The following is a 23,864-nucleotide window of genomic DNA, read 5'->3' as shown; positions in this document are numbered from 1 at the left end:
AGATGGTGCAGTATACACAAGGTGCCCAAACAGGCATCATATACTATCAGGCAGGGACGTGCACAGGACTTTAGAGGGGCGGGTGCCCAAAGGCTGAAAAGGGCACTGGTCCTGCAAAGCGAGATTTTTGGGGGGCCTTTTTTGGGCAGGGGGCCCCCTTTTTATGCTTTTTGGGGGGTATTGGTGATCAAATATTGAACTTTATACAACGGCATGCAAATTTCTTGATTCTGATTGGCTGAAACAGTCAATTTACACGTATGTATCGGTCACAATTCCACACTCCTGGTCCCAGGACCCGCCCACAACCGAATCACAATCACTCCGCCGTGCGGATTTTTCGGAAAAAACAAGATGGCGGACAATAATCTTTAACAAATGGATATGTTGATAGCGTCATAACGACTAAATATAAAGCGATTCTGTCACGGCGAATGTCTTAGTCCTTTAAACAATGTTGGATGATGTAATTGATGGGTCATGAGTCATTGTAGAACAAAATAAAAATCGCGCGAATTGATTGATTGCACATTTTTTTTTTTTTTTTAAACCTACTTTCAATAGAAGCATCTAAGAATGAAGTTCTATAGAAAGTAGGTCTGCATCTTCTTAACAATTGTGTGTATTGAGCCGTACTGTATTGTACCCATTCTGCATCTGGTAATACAATTTTCAATCAATCAATCATTCCAATAACAACCACTAACTTCATAATTAAAAACTAAAGAAAAGTTGGATGTGTTAGTTGGTTGGATGTCTTATAGTTGAAAGGCAGTTGGATGTGTTAGTTGGTTGGATGTCTTAGTTGAAAGGCAGTTGGATGTGTTAGTTGGTTGGATGTCTTAGTTGAAAGACAGTTGGATGTGTTAGTTGGTTGGATGTCTTAGTTGAAAGACAGTTGGATGTGTTAGTTGGTTGGATGTCCTACTGAGAACAGTTGAATGCACTTCCGAGCTGCTTCCACATGGAGGCAACTTCTCTTTTTTGGGAACTACTTTTTCTGGCGGATGGTTCTCAATAAATCTTCAATTAATGTGTGTTTATTGTATAGCAATAAGGTTGGATGAATGTGGCAGTTGTATAAAAGCATTACACCACTTGCAGTCGTGGTTTGTGAAAAATAAACCATGCCTAGGGGGTCTAACGACCACCCCTAGGCATGGTTTATTTTTCACAAACCACGACTGCGCGTGATGTAATGCTTAAATAATAATCAGTGCAGGAGCTCACTTATCCTTGAAAGACACTTCTATCACTGACTTAAAAGGCCCATACATCTCCATAAATGTTCAGGGGGGAGGGAATAAGTGCTTACCCTACAGACCCAAGAAGTGCTCTATTGTCTAATATATATATAAAAAAAATAAGTATAAAAACAAATTTTTTTAAAGATTTGAGGCACAAAAGGGCAGGTGCTCGAGCACCCTTTGGGCTCATGTGTGCACGTGCCTGCTATCAGGGTATAATATCGTGTGTAGATTTCACTCACACAATCCAGTTTGCTCTTCTTCCACAGGTAATACTAACATCGTGTGTAGATTTCACTCACACAATCCAGTTTGCTCTTATTCCACAGGTAATACTAACATCGTGTGTAGATTTCACAATCCAGTTTGCTCTTCTTCCACAGGTAATACTAACATCGTGTGTAGATTTCACTCACACAATCCAGTTTGCTCTTCTTCCACAGGTAATACTAACATCGTGTGTAGATTTCACTCACACAATCCAGTTTGCTCTTCTTCAACAGGTAATACTAACATCGTGTGTAGATTTCACTCACACAATCCAGTTTGCTCTTCTTCCACAGGTAATACTAACATTGTGTGTAGATTTCACTCACACAATCCAGTTTGCTCTTCTTCAACAGGTAATACTAACATTGTGTGTAGATTTCACTCACACAATCCAGTTTGCTCTTCTTCCACAGGTAATACGGGTCAGACAGCTGCAGTAGGGTGTTCTTCAGGTTGACAGCAATAAGGGCTCCGAGCACAGACTGTGTGGAGAACAGTGTTGATATTGAACCTTTTTTCTTTTTCTTTTTACAAATGTGTTTATTATTTTCTTTTATAAACACAAAACATGAACCCTTTCACTACCAAAGGGGTTAACCCTTTCACTGTGACAATACAGAAGGTTAACCCGTTCACTGCCACACAACAAATGGTTAACCCTTTCACAACCACACTGCAGGAGGTTAACCCTTTCACTACCACACTACAGAAGGTTAACCGTCTGTAGTGTGGTAGCAAAAGGTTAACCTTCTGTAGTGTGGTAGCGAAAGGTTAACCTTCTGTAGTGTGGTAGCGAAAGGTTAACCTTCTGTAGTGTGGTAGCAAAAGGTTAACCTTCTGTAGTGTGGTAGCAAAAGGTTAACCTTCTGTAGTGTGGTAGCAAAAGGTTAACCTTCTGTAGTGTGGTAGCAAAAGGTTAACCTTCTGTAGTGTGGTAGCAAAAGGTTAACCTTCTGTAGTGTGGTAGCGAAAGGTTAACCTTCTGTAGTGTGGTAGTGAAAGGTTAACCTTCTGTAGTGTGGTAGCAAAAGGTTAACCTTCTGTAGTGTGGTAGCGAAAGGTTAACCTTCTGTAGTGTGGTAGCAAAAGGTTAACCTTCTGTAGTGTGGTAGCGAAAGGTTAACCTTCTGTAGTGTGGTAGCAAAAGGTTAACCTTCTGTAGTGTGGTAGCAAAAGGTTAACCTTCTGTAGTGTGGTAGTGAAAGGGCTAACCTTCTGTAGTGTGGTAGCGAAAGGGTTAACCTTCTGTAGTGTGGTAGCGAAAGGGTTAACCTTCTGTAGTGTGGTAGCAAAAGGGTTAACCTTCTGTAGTGTGGTAGTGAAAGGGTTAACCTTCTGTAGTGTGGTAGTGAAAGGGTTAACCTTCTGTAGTGTGGTAGTGAAAGGTTAACCTTCTGTAGTGTGGTAGTGAAAGGGTTAACCTTCTGTAGTGTGGTAATGAAAGGGTTAACCTTCTGTAGTGTGGTAGTGAAAGGTTAACCTTCTGTAGTGTGGTAGTGAAAGGGTTAACAGAAAAACAAACAAGCATACAGACAGCAAGACAACGGCTCAGACACAACCTTTCAAATTATGCAAAGACATACAGTAGCAAGAACGAAAATGAAGGGGTCGACTCTCCCAGCCGACGACAGCGTTAGGCAGATAAAAATATAGCCTTCCGCAGCGACACAGAGCATCGGTAAACCAACAAAACACTACTGGCCTACAGGGAGGTTAACCCTTTCACTGCCACACGACAGCCGGTTAACCCTTTCACTGTGACAATACAGAAGGTTAGCCCTTTACTATCACACAACCGACGGCGATGCTCCATCATTAGCATCGCCGTCGGTTGTGTGATAGTAAAGGGTTAACCTTCTGTCGTGTGGCAGTGAAAGGGTTAAGGATAGCATGTGATGTACTTATTGTATGCCTAAGTCTTAAGTCTGCATGTTTACATTGCACTACTTTTATTGTCTTTTATACCTATTCTTATGTCTGCAATTAATGCAAATTTGGTTAATTTGTGTTGATTTTATGTTCATGTTATACTAATTGCTGTGGTGCACTCTGGACTGCGATCCATGTGTGAAGAATACTATATAGATAGTTATTCATATTTATTATTGCTATATTGTAGAAATGTGTGCATTGAAATGGCTGGAAAGTCTCGACGACATTGAAAACGAGGGTGACCTCAATTGTAATTTCGAGAATAAATAAAGGCAGCAAACGTTAGCAAGTTGAACAACCGCTTATGTTTGACATTAACCATCTGGGAGACCGAGTAGGAGACACATGGGATTCAACTCGATAGGAAACACCAAAAATATGATATTAAACTCTTGACCATCACTCAGTGTTTTACTCTGTTAACTCTGGATGACATCATCATCATTGTATTAAGAGCAGGGGCGGAGCTATAGGCGCGGCAGGGGAGGCAGCGGCCTTAGGGCCCGCCCACCGTCTGGCGGGAGGGGGGGCCCGGGCCCCGGCCCCCCCTCCGGCCCCGGGCCCAGGCCCGGGACTGAATGGAGTTGCCGTTCGCGTGTGGGACTGGATCGAACACAACTGGTGGTAACGGCAACTGGGACTGGTGCGTTTGTTTTGATTCTAGGCTCCTCCCGTTTTGCCAGTACTGTGGTACGAGTACGACTGATAGCGTGTGGTTTAGGAACAGGGCGTTTTGCACAAATCCAGCGCTCCCTTTCCTTGGCTGTGACGTAGCCACGTAAATCTCACAAGCAGCGCGGATGTGATATTTTTCTCTGATGTCGCGTTCACGTTACGTGGGAAGAATCGGAAGAATCAGCTTCCGACTGGGAAAAACCATTCACGTCAGCCTCCTAGTTGTAATTCCTACTAGGACATATGGGATTTTTTATAGACCCCGATATCTCCCACTTCGCGTCACGAATTGCGGAAGTATGGATGTGGGCGTTTTGATCGAGTCAATGCGTGAAGGCTTCCTAGTTGTAGCAACGAGATGTCCTCTGGTTCTTCCGCTTCTTCCCACGTAACATGAACGCGACATCAGAGAAACACAACATAATAAGTCACCTGAAACATGAATGAATGAAAACTTTATTAACAGATTGCAGAATGGGTACAGTACAGTACAGCTCAATACATACAATTGTTAAGGGGATGCAGACCAGAGAAAGACTTTCGTCTTGTTTACATCAGCGTCCCCCACATCACCACCGTGGTGTATTAAAATCCGACGACACCGAGCAGCTAAAGGGGACATTTACCAGCACAAAGTGTGGATATATTATGATTTAACAAGTCTTATCTGTCCAGGACGATGACAACATTATTGCAGGTAAGCTACCTAGTACTACTAACGTTAGTAGGAACTAGGCAGAATCTGCATATGGCTCGCTGATAACAAACTATCATTACACATGGGCAAAACAGAGTCCATTCTCTTCGGTTCAAATAACAAACTCAGCAAGACCGACGGCTTCTCAGTTACAGTGGGTGACAATATTGTCACAAGGAAAGATGAAATTACCTACCTGGGTTCCATCCTAGAGGCTAATCTCTCCTGTGACAAAATGGCATCCAATGTAATAAAAAAAGTCAACCAACGAACTCGATTCTTGTACCGGATCTCCTCTCTGGTAAACAAGAATACCCTGAAGACTCTGGCAGGAGCACTCATTCAGGGGTACTACGACTATGCTTGCACCTCATGGTACCAAAGCACCTCAAAGGCGCTAAAAACAAAATTACAAACATCTCAAAACAAACTGGTCAGACTACTGCTTGACCTTACTCCTAGAACCCACCTCACCCCTGCCCACTTTGACAACCTAGGATGGCTTAGAGTAGATGACAGAGTACAGCAACTTGCAATGGGCCTGGTCTACAAGATACACTACACAACCAAGGTACCCATGTACATGGCAAAATACTTCCCAAAGGTCAGTGAATACCACGATCACAACACCAGAGGGAGCTCCACAAATCATGTTAAACCCAGATTCGGCTCAAATAAGGGACTAAACACGTTTCGCAATTATGCCACATCAATGTGGAACGCCCTACCCAAAGCTGTAAAGGAATGTGGATCACTACCCACTTTCAAAACCTCTCTCAAGAGACACCTACGGGAGACTGCAATTCAACACTGGCCCCTGTAAATATCCTAACCCAACCCCCTCCAATGTACAGTCATTTACCTAGTATGGTTTTGTCAATAGTCCAATGTACAATTTTGTTTGTTTGTACAGAGTCTCCCCCCCCTCAATGTACAGTTTTGCTTGTTTATACAGTGTGCCCCCCCCCCCCCAACCACCTCCAATGTAAATTACCCAGTATGGTTGTCAATATCCCAGTGTACCCAACCCCCCCCACCCAACCTCCTCCAATGTACAGTTTCTACGTCAAATGTATATACTCCCTTTTCTTGACTCCTTCTGTATCACAAACAGTACTGTATTTGCAAATCTGGTATGTCATAAATGTATAGATGTAGCAGTACTGACTATCTGTATGTCATGTATGTCATATATGTCCTGATGAATTGAAAATGGGGGACCCTGATGTAAACAAGACGAAAGTCTTTCTCTGGTCTGCATCCCCTTAACAATTGTGTGTATTGAGCTGTACTGTATTGTACCCATTCTGCAATCTGTTAATAAAGTTTTCAATCAATCAATCAAGCTTGGATGCTAACTAACGTAATGTGAATGAATGAATGAAAACTTTATTTAACAGATTGCAGAATGGGTACAATACAGTACGGCTCGTTAAGGGGATGCAGACCAGAGAAAGACGTTTGTCTTGTTTACATCAGGGTCCCCCATTTTCAATTCATAGTGATCATAGAAAACATATACGTTACCACCTAGCCACAATCTATGGTATTTCTAGGTTACCACATGGGTGGCGCATGTGAACACTTTGTGAATTATGTGAGGGTGTATCATGATGATGGTAATTTGGCACTTAACGAACGTTACCTATCTCTTTGCCGTTTTGCATAGTGCACTGCATAGTACCAGAGATGACCTGTCAATCTCGCCTCGGGGCCCGTGGGGCATTCCAACCGCCACTGATTAAGAGCGATGCACTGCTCTTTTACCGTCCGTTTTATTTTATAATTTTTAGCACTTTTTTACTCCGTCTATTCTATTTAATAATTTGTATTACTGAATGAAACCGTAAACAGAGAGGCCTATTGGGATGCTTGATCCTAATGTGAAAAACTGTGATTTACCTTACCTTGCTACTAGGGATGCTCGATATTGGCTTTTTTACCGATACCGATATACCGATATTGTCCAACTCTTAATTTCCGATACCAATATCAACCGATACCGATATATGCAGGGTTCTCCGCCCCCCCCCCCCCCCCCCCAAAAACTGAATAATTTCAGGTATTTAACATTACATATCTCTTGTTGTGGAATTAACATAACATTATGCATACTTTTGACAATAAATAAAATCAGAATTTGTTCTTACTTGCTTGCCTGGGTAAATAAAGGTTATAGAAATGTAAAAAAGAAAAAAAAAAATCCGATATCACATTTTAATGCCAATATCGGCCGATAATATCGGTAGGCCGATAATATCGGACATCCCTACTTGCTACCCCTCTATCTATGCCTGTATTTTTTACCGCTGTGAAGCACTTTAAACTGCAATTTCTTTATGAAAAGTGCTATACAAATAGTTATTATTATTATTATTATTATTATTATTATTATTATCTACATACCTTGGGCAGTGGGTTCAAGAACGTTCCCAGGGCCAGCATGGTCACCATGACGACCAGCATCACACACAGACTGGCAAACTGCAGCGTGAGAGAGGAAGAGGAGCGAGCTGGTTAGTGAGAACAAAGAGTGGCTCGGGAGGTAGAGCCACGTCGTCTGGTAATCCGGAAGGTTCCCGGCTCGATTCCTGCTCCTCCCGGGCAGCGTGTCGAAGTGTCCTTGAGCAAAGACAATTAACGCCCTACCTGCTCCCGATGAGCAGGTTGGCACCTTGCATGGTCGCCTTCGGTGTGTGAATGTGTGCGTGAAAGCGCTATATAAATGCACCATTTACCATTTACATGCTCTCTAGCCTTTACTTAAAATACAATTGACCCATCTCAAGCCCGCCCTCTTTTCTTGTTCCTCCAATAATTTAATTTCAAACCTTTATTTCAACTCGTAAGACACTGAGGTTACCTTTATTTACAGCGACGACGAGCTTACAAGACGTAGTTTATCAGCTATTTCATACATATAGGCACAATGAATCAGAATAAAAGATAGAAAATCAGACGGTTACGAGTCGACACAGGGTGGTCGGAGATCATACTCTTAAGTTTTAAATGCAGAAAAAGAAAAACCTTCGGCTTCAGAGTCAGTTGGGAGGGAATTCCAGGTGTTGGAATCATTAAAGGAAAAAAGATCACACCTGTCGCTTTCCCTCGAAATGTCACCGATTGAAGGATCAAGAAAAGAGGGTGGGGTTTGAGATTCAATTCTAGAATTTCTCGAGCGGTCGATGCACCCATAGAGAATAAATATTTAGACGAGACAAAACATTATATAGATTGCGGGATAACTGTCTTACCTGCAGTTTAGCTAAGACTATAACAACCTACTGGTTTATTCTCTAGGGGGCTATGTTCACACTGCAAGCTTTAGTACTCTATTCTGATTTATTGCTCAGATCTGACTATTTAGTTTGGCTGTTCACATCATTTATATTATATATTTTTTAAATGTGGCCAATATCAGAGTCCAGTGTGAACCAGTCACGCTCCTGAACTGACCCGCATGCAAAGTTAAATGAAAGTCACATGACTGTTCAGACTGAGGTCACATTATCAAAAAGATCTGACCTGTATCTGATTTAGGATCACATATGAAAGTGGCCCAAATCAGAACTGAAAAGATCAGATTCCATGTGATTGTGTTGTTCACACGGTCATAAAAGAATCAGATCTTGATGAGCACACATACGTATGAGCAAAAATGCACTCTTCCTAATATACTAACATACACTCGACACTGTAACACTCAAGTTTGAACACTTTGATGAACATTGTTACTCAGCCGAGTTGTGCCCTTCCTGCTGACTTGTCGTACAAAACGTGTCAGTTGCTTTGGATAAAAGCAGGGGTTCCCAAAGTGGGGGTTTGGAATAGCCCCGTTGAAGAAGTTAATGAAGGAGAGCCCCGTCGGAGCGAGCGGCGGGTGATGAGAAATACTTGCTAGTGACGGGTTATCCTAGAAGTATCAGCGATAGTGTGTGAGTAAGAGAAACCGAACCAGAGGACTAACGTCTAGTTAACGAGACTTAACGTCTAACGTTATCGGGTTATAGTAGTTACTGTGTGCGGTATAGTAGTATGCTGCTAACGGCTCCGTCTGACTTGAGTAGACTACCGGGCGCGCGGCGCTGAAGAGACCGGTGGTATAGCCAGCCACGTTGCGTTAGCAGTGTAACCGATATAGCAGGAGGGTGCGTCGAGACCCAAAGCTTAGCTGTGTTTAGGGTAGTCACAGTATTAGCTTGCGCGACAGAAGCAAGCCAGCAACAGCAGCGGTGGACGTTTCCCAGACGGTACAGAGGACACCTCTTCCCACCAGCAGAGGACGCCATACAGCACGCTCCTCCAGCTAACCACTGCCTGCTGTCCGCCCAGCCTGCTGGCTGTGCTCGCGGTATCGCTGACGCCATCTTGTCACCCGGACGAGCGGTGACAAGAGTGGGTCCGCCATCTTGGCTAAGTACTAACAGTACCACGTGTATCAACAGCAACGGCCATTGAAGTGAACGCTAACAACCAGTGTCTAAGGGGTACCCCGAACAATTTAAGCCGGCTTAGGTTAGGTTTTCTTTTGGTAACGTGGGCCCACATTTACTTGGTTTTATTTTGTTATTCGTTTATTTGATTATTTGGTTCTTGAATTCCCAATGTGTCTACATTTTATGCCTGGGTTCCCCTAGTACAAGCGGGGTGTTTTAATGTATTGAGCACTCAGTGCCTATGGTGGGAAGAGCTTCCCCTACATTATAATAACAAGAGCACCCGGTGCCATGTTTTAATGAATAACAGTGTAATGGATAACATGCCCAGGCTTCTATATAAAGTAGACATAATCGGGATCATTTTGTGTGTCCGTTTCTTCCAAGTTCCATTTGCTATTCTAACCCCTGGGTAAATATTGTGACTGCATAATTATTTAACCCTTACACCTAGGGATGCTCGATATTGGCTTTTTTACCGATACCGATATTCCGATATTGTCCAACTCTTAATTTCCGATACCGATATCAACCGATACCGATATATGCAGGGTTTCCCCCCCCAAAAAACTGAATAATTTCAGGTAACTAATAATTTCACTGGATATATATATAACAAATATTGTTATTGTTTTTTTCTTTTTTTAAACAGATACCGATATTTTCCGATATCACATTTTACTGCCGATATCGGCCGATTATATCGGTCGGCCGATAATATCGGACATCCCTACTTACACCCCATTTACAGAATAGCATTTGAAGGGTCTATACAGGTGGTCAAGGAAGGGTACTGCTTAAAGGGAAGCCCAATAACACTATTGAACTGACAGTCACTGGGTGTGGGAGGGCTGTCGGAGGTACTGGGGAAAGTGAGGGTGTGTGGGGAGCTACTGCTGACCGCCTTGGAAGGCGAGGGAGACCAGAGTACCAGTCCCCAGGTTAGTAAATCCTGGGCCCCATCCACTCCAGCTGCAAGCCCTCCAGAACGACGTTCCGGGCCAAAGACGGGGGTACTTATAGGTCCAATACTATAGTAACCTACTACCCAGTGTCTGTGTACTACTACTCCCACAAGCAGGGATAATCCACCCTTCTACATATATTATAATTTTTTTTACCTTCTATAATAGTGGGGGTCGCGGCTCTCTGACAGTTATTTGGGGGTCGCGGCCTGAAAAGTTTGGGAACGCCTGAGCTAAATGACAAAAATGGAAAAAAAAGAAAATTATATAAAAGATTCTGATTTGGGCCACTGTTGCCTGCAGTGTGAACATAGCCGTGTTGTGTTGTACCTACCTGTGACATCCCCCCGGCGCTGTCCACAGCCAGAGTCACTGACAGGGCACAGCAGATCACATGGATCTTGAAAAAGGACCCCAGGAAGTTGCTGCATCCGAGAGCCAACATCTCCTGTAAAACAGAAACGTGATTGATTGATTGATTGAAAACTTTAATTAACAGATTGCAGAATCGGTACAGTACAACTCAATACACACACAATACTGGGATGCAGACCAGAGAAAGACTTTAGTCTTGTTTACATCAGGGTCCCCCATTTTCAATTCATAATGACATACAGGTATTCAGATATACACAACGATACATAAACGTAACGTTTTAAAAAGGTGCTGCAAGTGGTATTTCTTTGTTAAAAGTGTTGAATATCTCTACATTCACAGCTGTCACTGATATTACGGATGAACTGAACAACTACCGGCCGATCTCCAACCTTCCTTTCCTTAGTAAGATCTTGGAAAGAGCAGTTGCCGCCCAACACATGTCCAACCATGAGCTCTATGAATCCCTTAAATCACAGCACAGAGACTGCCCTCATGAAAACTAATTTTGCTGCTGACTCTGGACACATTGAGATGATCTCGACCAGTCTGCTGCATTTGGCACAGTCTACCACACTACCCTTCATGTCTGACTACCTAAGCCTCACCGGCACAGCTCTCTCCTGGCTCTGGTCATATCTCTCCAACGGGAAACAGTTCATCACCATCAATAACTCCAGATCCCCCCCTGCCCCGGTCATCCAAGGAGTACCTCAAGGCTCTGTCCTTGGCCCCCTCCTTTTCATCCTTTACATTTGATTTGATTTGATTTGATTAGGAATCCCCATTAGCTGGTGCGATAGCAACCAGCTAGTCTTCCTGGGGTCCACACAAAAAAAAAAAAAAACATACAAAAACAATCACTATTGTATAAACAAAATTATTAAAAGTCAGTACACACAATGCATAATGAAACTACTGTAACAATTAAGATAGCTAAAATTGCATTAGTGTAAAACAAAAACAAAAAATTACTTTACAGTGTTAAACAATTTAAAAACAATTTAAGATTATTTTTAAACGTGAATCTACTGTAAATGCAGCAGAGGTTCCGAGGCAGGCCATTCCAAAGAGTTAATGCTCTAAAAATAAAAGATCTCCCCAAAGCGCTGGTTCTAGGACCTGGCAATTCAAGCTGCCCACTACTGGAACCTCTAGTGTAATGCTCGTGCACAGTATTACTAAAAACAATCTGATTATGTATAAAAACAGGGGTTTTACTGCTCATGACCAACTTGAACAGCACAAGTATATTAAAAGACAATCTATTTTCAACGTGCTTCCCCTTGGCCAGATCAGCCACCAACATATCAATTCAAGCCATTATTAATATTATTATTATTATTATTATATAGAGTGTCTGGTCTCCCAGTCCCTCCGCTCTGCGGTAAACCAAAAAAAACGGATATCCCGATATTTCTTTACTTATTTCAAGAAATCTTGCCACAGCAAATTTACAAATTTGCACTGGTAGATTATTTTACTTGTTTCAAGGACACATTTTCTTAAAACTAGTGGGAAGGGATACCAGAACATTTATTTTGTGTTTACTGCCAGTACTACTGGGAGACCCATGTTACTGACCAGACAATCTATCAGTGATGACTGTCAGAATGTAGACCACTTATTTTAACAAACAAAAAAATACCACTTACAACTTTCAGTGCCAGCAGGGGGCGCACGATTTAGTGCTTGAATGCCCAGCATCCACTTCAATGTTAGCGTTAATAACGCCTAATCTATGTTTTAAATTATGGCTATGTGTCTAATCTGCCCGTCGCTTATCAATGACTCGTTTTCCAGTCAACATTGTCGAAGCGGATTGTTTTTTTATCGGTTCATTTTCGTTTTATAGCATTTTGAAAAGCCCTCGTTTTCAAGGAAAATAAAAAGATTCCATAATAAACGCCCTGTACTGGAATATTCTAGAATACACAAAAACGTTGTAATTTTTCGGCCAATTTATGAATAGTTTTCAAATAAACGCTAGATTATCGATAGTATATATGTACGTATGCATGCTATATAGGCAATCTGAAAAATCGATTCTCTGATTTCCTCAAAGCCATCGCCCACACACACACATAGGGCGAATGCTGAGAGCTCAGCAAATACAACTCTGATTATCCCAAGACTTGTAAAATAGATTCCTTACCTCAGATCAGATGTTCTCCAAAAAGATCATTCCAATTCCTGATCACCATTCCAAAAATCTATCGATTTTATTGATCCAACGCTGGGTAGTGGAAACACATATTCCACGCTGTTCTGAGGGACCAGAATGACTGCAATCAGCTCGGGTTACATGCCTGACAAGTAAAATGTGGATTCCGGATTTTTCTTTTCTCATCCATTTTCATTGAGTCCATTCCAAAAGGGTGCATTACCATCTGGGAGACGATAGGGGGCGCTTTTTTCACATCTGAGCTCCTGATGGGGCTGGTTTCCCAACGAGAGACTCGGTTGATGAAATATGAATTCAAATCGCTAATAAAAAAATAACACGCTAATTGTCGTGGTGGGCATTCAGGGGGCGGGCTGATAACACGTGTTATGTCGTGGTGGGCACTGAAAGAGTTAACACTTTGAGTGCCACGGACGCGTTTTGTCGTTAGTTCATGCCGACTGTTGAATGCCAACAACACTATATAGCGCTTGTTTGTCGTATTTTTTTTTATTAGCGATTTGAATTAATATTTAATCAATCGAGCCTCACGCTAGTGCTGCAGACTCTCTCCGAGCTCCATTGGGAAAATACCGCCCCCTATCGTCTCTCCCTGTGTCCAGCCTCCTCATTTTACTTCTCCGGCGAGGCATCTGAAGAGACCCAAGTGATCGCCGAGCCGGAAAACGCGTGGAATACATATTTACAGTACCCAACGCTGAATCAATAAACGCAATCGATATTTGGAATGGCGATCAGGAATTGGAATAATCTTTTTGGAGAACATCTGATCTGAGGTAAGCAATTTATTTCACCCGTCTTGAGGTAATCGGATCTATTTTCACAGAGATATCAGCGTGTGCCCCATGTGTGTGTGTGTACGTGTGCAATCAGGAAATGAGAATATATTTTTCAGATCGCTTCTCTAGAGTGCATAAGTACACATATACTATCGATAATCTAGCGTTTATTTGAAAACGATTCATAAATAGGCCGAAAAATTACAACGTTTTTTGTGTATGCCAGAATATTGCTGTTCATCACGGAATCTATATATTTTCCTGAAAAACGAGGGCTTTTCAAAATGCTATAAAACGGAAATGAACAGATTAAAAAACAATCCGTTTCGACAATGTTGACTGCAAACAAGTCATTGATAAGCGACGGGCAGATTAGACACAGCCATAATTTAAGACAGAGATTATGTGTTCACAACGCTATCATTGAAGTGGGTGCTGGCATTCAACAGGGTTTTACCATGTTAAAGGGGAACTATCTTATAAATGGCCTTTTTCAGTGTTTAGCATTGTTTCCTAGCTATATGGACTTATATTAATAGGATCTATGTCTCTAATTCTCATATTGGCGCATTCTTCCAATTCTCCTCTCACAATATTCACCCTCACTGAACTGAGTCATCTGAAAATGTGCATATCTGTGATGTCAGAGATGTCTCAGCTGCATAATAATGTGGCAGTTGATGTGGCAGTTGGCACCAGGCCACACTGTGGTTGGAGCCCAGCCTCAAAATGACTTAAAATCTTGAGGTAGAAAAATGCTGTTTGAGTATAGGCTACTTGATTAAAAATACAAAACAATGAATAAAAAAAAAAAAAATTACAGAGGTGTTCCATAGACTCACAGGAATTGTGTAAAAGTGCCCAAATAGTGAAAGAAATAGTAAAATAGTTCCCCTTTAACAAGTGGCAACCAAAGTGTTAAGGTGAGACTGTACCCCCGAAATCGCCTTTTTCCGACGATATTGAGATCTTGTTATATTTTGCTTCCTTAACATGTCTTATTTCAAACTAGTGGCAATAAAATATCAAAAACAGACAATTAGTTGTTTATTTTACTTCATTTTGTCTGATTGTGTCCATAGATCACAAAACCATTACTAATGCCAAAGCTTCTTTCTTTCACCATAGGATCAAGGCCTCTGCCAAGAATCTTCGCAAACTGCATGCTACCATGTCCTCCCTCCTCACTCCCCCCCCACCACCCCCCCCTCCCTCATCTTTCTCTGCCGAAGAAATTTGAGTATTACCAAGTCAACTTGTGTTCTTAAAACAATGACAATAAACATAGTTTTATTAGGCAAATGTGAGTGAAATGGTCGCACTGTATGCAGCTGTTTGTCTGCATTGCATCCCCCCCCCCCCAAACTCAGATTTAGGGTTGATACAACCATCATAATAATATTGTTAATAATAACAATAACAATAATGATGTAATAATGTAAAAATTATCATTAAAAAGACCTGATTATCAGGGAAAAAAATTACGATGGAATATTGTTGAGGCACACTAGTTACAACTATATTTCAAACAGGCACTCCATGTCAAAAAGGTTGCTGACCCCTGTCCTAGACCGTAATCAGTCAGGCTTCAGGACTGGTCACTCCACAGAAACAGCCCTCATTGCGGTCACAGAGGCACTTCACTTAGCAAAAGCGAAAGGCCTCTCCTCTGTCCTGATTCTCCTAGATCCATCTGCAGCCTTCGACACAGTCAACCACCAGATCCTCCTCGTAGCCCTCGCAGGAATGGGAGTGGCTGGCTCTGCGCTGACATGGCTGTCATCATACCTCAATGACCGCTCCTACCAAGTGTCATGGAGAGGGACCCTGTCGGCCACCCGCCCCCTGCGGACGGGTGTCCCCCAGGGCTTGGTTTTAGGACCCCTTCTCTTCTCCCTCTACACTAAATCACTGGGTAACATTATCACGTCTCATGGCTTCTCATACCATTGTTATGCCGACGATACTCAACTCTTCCTCTCCTTCCCTCCCTCAGATATCCACGTCTCTGAGCGGATCTCTGCCTGTCTGTCCGACATCTCCGCCTGGATGACGACCAACCACCTCAAACTGAACCTAAGCAAAACAGAATTGCTCCACCTGCCGGCCAAATCCTCCCCCCTGACCGACCTTTCCATCACAGTCGAGAATGCAGCTGTGACCGCGTCCCCGACCGCCAAGAACCTTGGTGTTGTCCTTGACGACCAGTTGAACTTCTCTGCTCACATCGCAGCGACAACCAGAACCTGCCGATTCCTCCTGAGCAATGTCAGAAGGATCCGCCCCTTCTTGACAAAAGAAGCCACCCAACTCCTCGTCCAATGAACAGTCATCTCCCGCCTCGACTACTGCAACGCACTGCTCGCTGGCCTCCCGGCCACTGCCACTAAGCCTCTTCAACTCATTCAGAACGCAGCGGCCCGCCTGATCTCAAACCTACCGAAGTCGGCCCATGTCACCCCACTTCTTAGGGACCTGCACTGGCTCCCCATTGCTGCACGAATCCGCTTCAAGGCCCTCGACCTAGCATACCGTGCGGCAAAGGGAACCGCTCCCGCCTACCTCCGGTCAATGGTCTCCAACTACACACCCTCAAGACCCCTACGCTCTGCATCTTCTGGCCGCCTCAGACCTACTCCTATCCAAGCTCCGGGAGGGTCATCAAAGAGAAGTCGCCTATTCTCAGTCCTTGCCCCACAATGGTGGAATGAACTACCCACCCCAGTTAGGACAGCCGAAACACGTCCAATCTTTCGCCGTCGACTAAAGACGCACTTCTTCAACCATTATCTGAATTAAACAAATAAAATAAAAAATCTAACCCTAACTAACCGTACTGTCATGCACTTGTCCTAATAAACTAACCTACACTGTAGCACTCAACACTTTGATGAACATTGTTACTCAGCTGATAGAGTTGTGCTCTTCCTGATGGCTTGTCATACAGAACTTGTAAGTCGCTTTGGATAAAAGCGTCAGCTAAATGACTAAATATAAATGTAAATATAGAATTCTCAAAAACTAGTTTCTATGCATTTTACATTTTACACACAAAGACACGGAACTCCATTTACACACACACCAAACTTTCCACATTTCTTCCCATCCATATCCTGCTTCTAATTACAGAAGGGTTTGTTGATATATCATTCATAGCCGGGTTTATTATAGTACATTTTATACCAAAACTATGTGAACATTTATATTTTTTTATGACAGTATAGACAGTATTTTCCTGATGTATGGGCTGATAAGCGGACATAGCCACAATCCCTTCTGGAAAAGTTTCGTTTTGAATGTTTAAACAAAATGAAATAAATTTTTTTAATCTGGCATTATCCATGTTGGTTATATGTACATAACAAACTGGGAAAGTTTCTATTAAAATATTTGTTTTGCCTATTAGGGGGTACCGTCTCGCCAAAAAAAAGAAAAAAAAGACAATATAACTTTTTCTACAGGACTGAATGAAAGTCTTTTTCTACCTGATTAGGATCCACATCATAGCCGTGTTTGGCTGCTAGCGTCCTGCCCATGGCCAGGTTGATGACGTAGCCCACTATCGCCAGGGAGAAGGCGGTACCGAGCATGTCGTCCCATTGGCTCACTGTGGGTAGTACCGGTGTTGGGAATCTACGGGATGAAGACAGGAAACACAAATGGTTTTGTTTGATATAATTACCCTATAGGCAGTACTCGAGTTGAGGGGGGGATGAGGGGGGATGTCAATATTATCCCCCTTCAAAAACGGCCATCCCCCCTTTCCATCCCTTCCATCCCTTGTCGTGTGATCAATGAACATGGTATTACTGCTATTTCAACATTCAGTTTTGCGCATATTGAAAATATTGACGGTGAAGGAGCATGTATGCCTGCATGCAATGACATTTTTAGCCATTATCAGCACAAATGATGTCCCCATATGGTCAAATCCACCATCCCCATGGTTGCAGATCACAGGGGGGGGCATGTCCCCCCCCAAATTTGAAAAAATATGATATCAAGAGTAGTGTATCTACTCCCGCTCTGTAATTCTAGTTTCAAAATACACCTAAAAGCTTCATTTGCGTATTAAAATCATTAAACATTTCTACCGGGGGACGATGCCCCTTCCCCTCCAAACTTGTCATGAGATCTGCAGCCCTGACCATCCCCCCCCTGTTATTTTTTCACAACTCAAGTACTGCCTATAGGTTAACTACTGAAGTCACCACTGATCTGATATCAGTATGCTGTACCCTATAGGTTAACTACTGAAGTCACCACTAATCCGAGATCAGTATGCTGTACCCTATAGGTTAACTACTGAAGTCACCACCACTGATCTGATATCAGTATGCTGTACCCTATAGGTTAACAACTGAAGTCACCACTAATCCGAGATCAGTATGCTGTACCCTATAGGTTAACTACTGAAGTCACCACTGATCCGAGATCAGTATGTTTTACCCTATAGGTTACTTAACTACTGAAGTCACCACTGATCCGTTCTGAGATCAGTATGTTTTACCCTATAGGTTAACTACTGAAGTCACCACTGATCTGAGATCAGTATGTTTTACCCTATAGGTTAACTACTGAAGTCACCACTGATCTGAGATCACTGTGCTTTACCCTAAAGGGATGACTCCCACTATGTCCATATGAAACTTCTCTGGAAGGTGGAGAGGTCCTGAGATCGCTGTGGCGACAACCACCTGCACAGAGAGAGAGAGAGAGAAAGAGAGAAATAGAGAGGGAGAGAGATACACACAGAGAGAGAAAAGAGAGAGACACAGAGAGAGAGAGAGAGAGAGAGAGAGAGAGAGAGAGAGAGAGAGACACTTAAAAAAGCTGTGACAATAAAATAATCTGAATATATTCAGATTCAAATGTATCAAATAATTTATTGCATATATTTATTGTAATGTATAATATAACTGATACAGACCCTCATCTGCTTTGTTTATTTGTCTCATAGTTTTATATTCAGAGTCGATTATATTACTGTATTGTTTACACGGTATATTGTTTACACACTTTATTTCTCTCATATTTTTATATTCAGATCAAATTGTATCGTCTACATTTATGTCTCTCTACTATATTACCCTGCCCATACCTGTACCTCCCCTCCCCCCTCCTCCATGCTGCTATGACTCCCGAATTCCCCCAAGGGGATCAATAAAGAAATAATCTCATCTTATATTATCTCATCTCATCTCACCCCGTCCAGAGATCCGAGGTCCTCTAACCAGATTCTCCTGGACGTCCCCAGAGCAAGGCTTAAAACCAGAGGCCCAATGCAAGAGGCTGCGGTCTCGACTCCCGGAGAGTCAGCATTGCCTTGGCTCGGGCTGATCGCTATATACTAACTCGTTTGGCTGAGTTAGGGGGAGGGAAGCCGTGGGTGGGTCCTGGGCGTTGTGGACAGCGGCCCCTACAGTTCGGTCGGGGCGCCTGCACAGCGAGGGTAGGATCTGGAGAAAGGTAGTGTGACCTTCCACACGTTACACTCTACCGGTGAGAATCTGCGCTGCCAGGCTGGCTGCCGGCTGGCTGCACATGTGTCGGAGGAAAGCATGCAACAGTCTCCGGCCTCCCGGACCAACAGTACTTCGCTGTGGCTGCCCCGCCTGCGCCTCTGGAACAGTCTACCTGCTGACATTACTGTAGGTCTGCCCAGTCACTTGCCACTTTTAAAATCGCTGCTTAAAACCCATCTATTCAGCCTGGCCTTCTAAATCCCTTGTGCAAAGCATCCGCTTAGTTTTAATGTGATTTTAATGTATACATGTTTTAAATACTTTGATATGGTTTGGATATATTACTTGAATTTTGTGTAAATTGTTCAGCACTTTGTCAACTGCTGTTGTAATCAAATGTGCTATATAACTAAAACTGACTTGACTTGTCCTATCCTATCTTATAATAATAGATTCAATTTGTGAAAATCTCAAAGTGCTACAAAGGTAAAAAGTTTAATGAATAAAAACAATTAAAATGAATAAAACAACCAATGAAAATGGAAGAAACATACAGCCTAAAATCTAAAAATAAAAGTAAAAAGAATAATTCAGGCAAATGCCTTATTAAAAAGAAATGGTTTTAGGCCCCTTTTAAAAAAAAACTCAATGGACTGTGGTGCTCTCAGATGGTCGTGGAGGGCATTCCTATCTTATCTAATCTTATCTTATCTAATCTTATCTTGTGTGTACTTGATGGTTTGAGTCGGGCCCACTCACGATGATGATCTCGGTGGGGATGGGGAAGGGCACTTTGTGGCGGTAGCGTGCGCTCAGCTCCTTCGCCGCGATGAGGACCACACAGCTGACCAGGGCGAAGACCAGCGAGGCGACGTTGGTGTGGGGCAGGCCATAAATAATATCTATGAGAGTCTGAGACAGGAAGAAGAATCAGATCAGGATCCTGTCATATTACGGAAAACAGACGGTGGATTTAGTCTAAAGCGACTGCCGTCGGGGAAAGACACACTTCTTCAATGAATATCTGAAATGTAACCTTCTACTCACCTACTATTAACCTTCATACTTGATACTATTATGCATTTGCTACTAAGGAATCTACCTTACCTAAACTACTACCTACTATGCTAGTATGTCTTTACTACTATGCTGGGCGACAGTGGCTCAGGAGGTAGAGCAGTCTGGAAATCCGGAGGTTCCCGGTTTGATTCCCGCTCCTCCCGGGCAGCGTGTCGAAGTGTCCTTGAGCGAGACACTTAAACCCCTAATTGCTCCCGATGTGCAGGACGGCACCTTGCATGGTCGCCTCTGACATCGGTGTGAGAATTAGTGCGTGAATGGTGAGGAACAAATTGTAAAGCGCTTTGGATAAAAGCTGCTATATAAATGCAGCCATTTACCATGTACTATGCACTCGAGACTGTAGCACTCAAGTTCAACACTGTTTGACGAACAATCTTACTGACCCTTAGTTGCCAGAGTTGCACCCTTCCTGCTGACCTGTTGTACACAACTTGTAAGTCGCTTTGGATAAAAGCATCAGCTAAATGACAAAATGTAAGTGTCAGAAATGTCATTTAAAATGTTATTGGAATGCTGGGAAAACTCCTTGCCGTTTGATCGGAGGTTTTATCTGGGGGAGAACAAGATATCCCGGCAATCAGGACAGGGTCATGTGTACCATGTCACGCCTGGGTTTCAGTGGAAACCCCCACTTATTTTTACCATTAACATACTGTACACATTAACCATTTCACTGCCGCACTACCGAACGGTTAACCCTTTCACCGCGACATTACAGACGGTTAACCCGTTCACTGCCACGCGACAAAGGGTTAACCCTTTCACTACCACACTACAGAAGGTTAACCCTTTACTATTTAGAGTTAAAATTGTAAAGTAGTGTATATAGGAAACAGTTTCGCAGGAACTCAGCATGTCTCGTGTCTTACCTATTTAATTTTTTCTATGTTTATTTTTTTCTATGCCTATTTTATTATTATATTTTGCACAATCAATGCGGACATGACCACCCGCATTTCACTGTATGCCCTGGTATATATATATTTTTTTTACCTTTATTTAACCAGGAAGTCCCAAGCGATTTACAAATTGTGAACAACAATTCAGGAACAAGGGTACAATTCTGGCAGCTAAGGGTCAGTGGTATTGTTTGTCAAATAGTGTTACACTCTGAGTGCATAGTAGTATAGACATTATTAGCATGATAGGTAGTAGTATAAGTATAGTAGTATAGACATATTAGCATGATAGGTAGTAGTATAAGTATAGTAGTATAGACATATTAGCATGATAGGTAGTAGTATAAGTATAGTAGTATAGACATATTAGCATGATAGGTAGTAGTATAAGTATAGTAGTATAGACATATTAGCATGATAGGTAGTAGTATAAGTATAGTAGTATAGACATATTAGCATGATAGGTAGTAGTATAAGTATAGTAGCATAGTAGTGAGGAACATAATAGTAAAAGACAGTAAGAAGGTTTGTTTTATTTTTTCTCTTTTGTTTTCTTTTTTCTGGTGAAAAAAACAACAACATATTCAGAATGATCAAAGCAATAATTGGTTGAATTGAGTCAATGAATAAGGGAACTTTAAGCAATAGAGAAATATGTTTCGGTAACGACGTATAATGAAAGTATTTTATTATAAACACAAAACACCAGACCCAGGACTATTGTTTATTCCGCAATATCTTACATTTCTGGACCTTCTGATCCAAATAGTATACTCTTTTTAATTATTTTCTTTTTTTATTCAATTTATTTTTGGGCTTTCTGTATTTTTCACCCATCCCAATTTAGTCGTTATACCAATTCCCTTCCTGGTCGTTGCGCCTTGTCCTGCCCCACTGTCGGCCTGGGGAGGGTGTAGAACTACCACATGCCTCCTCCGATACATGTGGAGTCAGCCAGCCGCTTCTTTTCACCGGACAGCGAGGAGTCTCACTGGGGGAACGTAACACGTGCAGAGGTTCACGCCATTTCACCCAGATCCCCTCCCTGCTGAACAGGCAGCCCCCGACCGACCAGTAGGAGGCGCAGTTTACAACGACCAGGACACATACCCCACCGGCTTCCCACCCATATAACACTGCCAATGGACCCATCTCAAACCCTGCCCTCTTTTCCTGATCCTCCAATCACAGCTGTCGCTTACCTCGGACTTCCTCGGTAAGCGACAGCTGTGATTGGAGGATCAAGAAAAGGGGCAGGGTTTGAGATGTTAGTAGGGACGGCTGACCAAGCCGGAGGTACGGCTGACAGCTGGATTCGATCCCAGAGTCTCTGCGGTGGTAGGCGAGTGCTTGGTCCACTGCTCTACCCAGCCGCCCATAATGAAAGTATTTTATTATAAACACAAAACACCAGAGCATTGTTTATTCCGCAATATCTTACATTTCTGGACATTCTGATACGCATAGTGTCGTTTTTACCTGAAATCTCACTTACGTAAATGATAGCCAGCGGTCCACTGTAGGGCGGCACGTTGATACCAAAGATGTACTTCAGCACGGAGATGAGGATCTGTAGACCTGCCGCCGTCATGAAGCCTCGGATGAAGGACTCCGACAGATAGATGGCCACGAAGCCGAACTGCATCAAGCCCAGGCCGATCTGCACCGATACAAGTGATCCTGATCAATATCTGCACCGATACAAGTGATCTGATCAATATCTGCACCGATACAAGTTATCCTGATCAATACAAGTGATCCTGATCAATATCTGCACCGATACAAGTGATCGTGATCAATATCTGCACCGATACAAGTGATCCTGATCAATACAAGTGATCCTGATCAATATCTGCACCGATACAAGTGATCGTGATCAATATCTGCACCGATACAAGTTATCCTGATCAATATCTGCACCGATACAAGTTATCCTGATCAATATGTTGGTTACTTTTAGCCCGATCTGCACAGATACAAGTGATCCTGATCAATATGTTGGTTACTTTTAGCCCGATCTGCACCGATATAAGTGATCCTGATCAATATGTTGGTTACCTTTAGCCCGATCTGCACCAATACAAGTGATCGTGATCAATATGTTGGTTACTTTTAGCCAGCAAAGCAGTATCGCAAACTGATTGAGATTCCATGTCTTACATTTCTTGTCTATGCATTATGAGTAAGGGCCGGCCCTAGGCATAGGCCGTATAGGCCGGTTGCCAAGGGGGGCCATCCGTTAGGGGGGCGCCAGCTGCCAGGCCAAAAAACAAACAAACAAACAAACAAAACTGTTGACATCATTGTCTTTCTGAGACTCTAGCGGTCTCAAATGTGAAGATACAGATATCATCTCAAACTAGAGTAGGCTAATCTAGAGGTACCAGCCTTACCTCGCTAGCCTATATACCCGTTCCCTATATACCCGTTCGCTGTATACAAACATACCGTGTTCGAGCCAATCCGCAATACCACGTGGTAGGCCGATAATATCGGACATCCCTAAATATAATGTAAATATTAAAGTAGCAGACATGTAAATGATATAACACAACAGTGATCAATGCACATTGTGTTAATAAGTACCAAAAATTGCTGTAACAGTAGTAGTTCTGCCGTTCTGTCCCGCTGAAATCAAGTCGACAGCGCTGAGTGCAAAAACAAATTGGAACTAAGGGAGCTACGTGAACCACGTGATCGCGTGGCGGCGAGATCAAAGCGTGTCGCAACTCTCTCTCTCTATGACTCTGGTTTGCAGGTGTGACAGATCGTAAGTGACTCCTCTGCGTTGTGCATCAACACTTTCTGTGCCGGCCGTATTTTCCTATTTACCCCCTTGAATGCCGCCACCCACTT

The 23,864-nt window shown here is 42.8% G+C and overlaps 1 protein-coding gene across 1 annotated transcript in view; it reads right to left on the bottom strand.

The window, feature by feature from the left end:
• The window catches only part of LOC311243947 (solute carrier family 26 member 9-like), a gene marked incomplete at both ends in the record, with an annotated part of 79,239 nt that overhangs the window by 45,175 nt on the left and 10,200 nt on the right, over window positions 1-23,864 (bottom strand). The window contains 7 exons of the mRNA XM_084333354.1: window positions 1,904-1,999; window positions 7,228-7,305; window positions 10,557-10,670; window positions 17,047-17,194; window positions 18,176-18,258; window positions 19,786-19,938; window positions 22,504-22,668. Of these exons, the coding sequence (XP_084189480.1) occupies window positions 1,904-1,999; window positions 7,228-7,305; window positions 10,557-10,670; window positions 17,047-17,194; window positions 18,176-18,258; window positions 19,786-19,938; window positions 22,504-22,668 (837 nt within the window). The remainder of the gene's footprint in view (window positions 1-1,903; window positions 2,000-7,227; window positions 7,306-10,556; window positions 10,671-17,046; window positions 17,195-18,175; window positions 18,259-19,785; window positions 19,939-22,503; window positions 22,669-23,864) is intronic.

This window comes from Notolepis coatsorum (genome assembly GCF_963971535.1).
Source record: "Notolepis coatsorum genome assembly, chromosome: 17".
Taxonomy (NCBI): domain Eukaryota; kingdom Metazoa; phylum Chordata; class Actinopteri; order Aulopiformes; family Paralepididae; genus Notolepis; species Notolepis coatsorum.
Note: the sequence above shows the minus strand (reverse complement) of the source record. Positions and strands in the feature narration are given on the sequence as shown.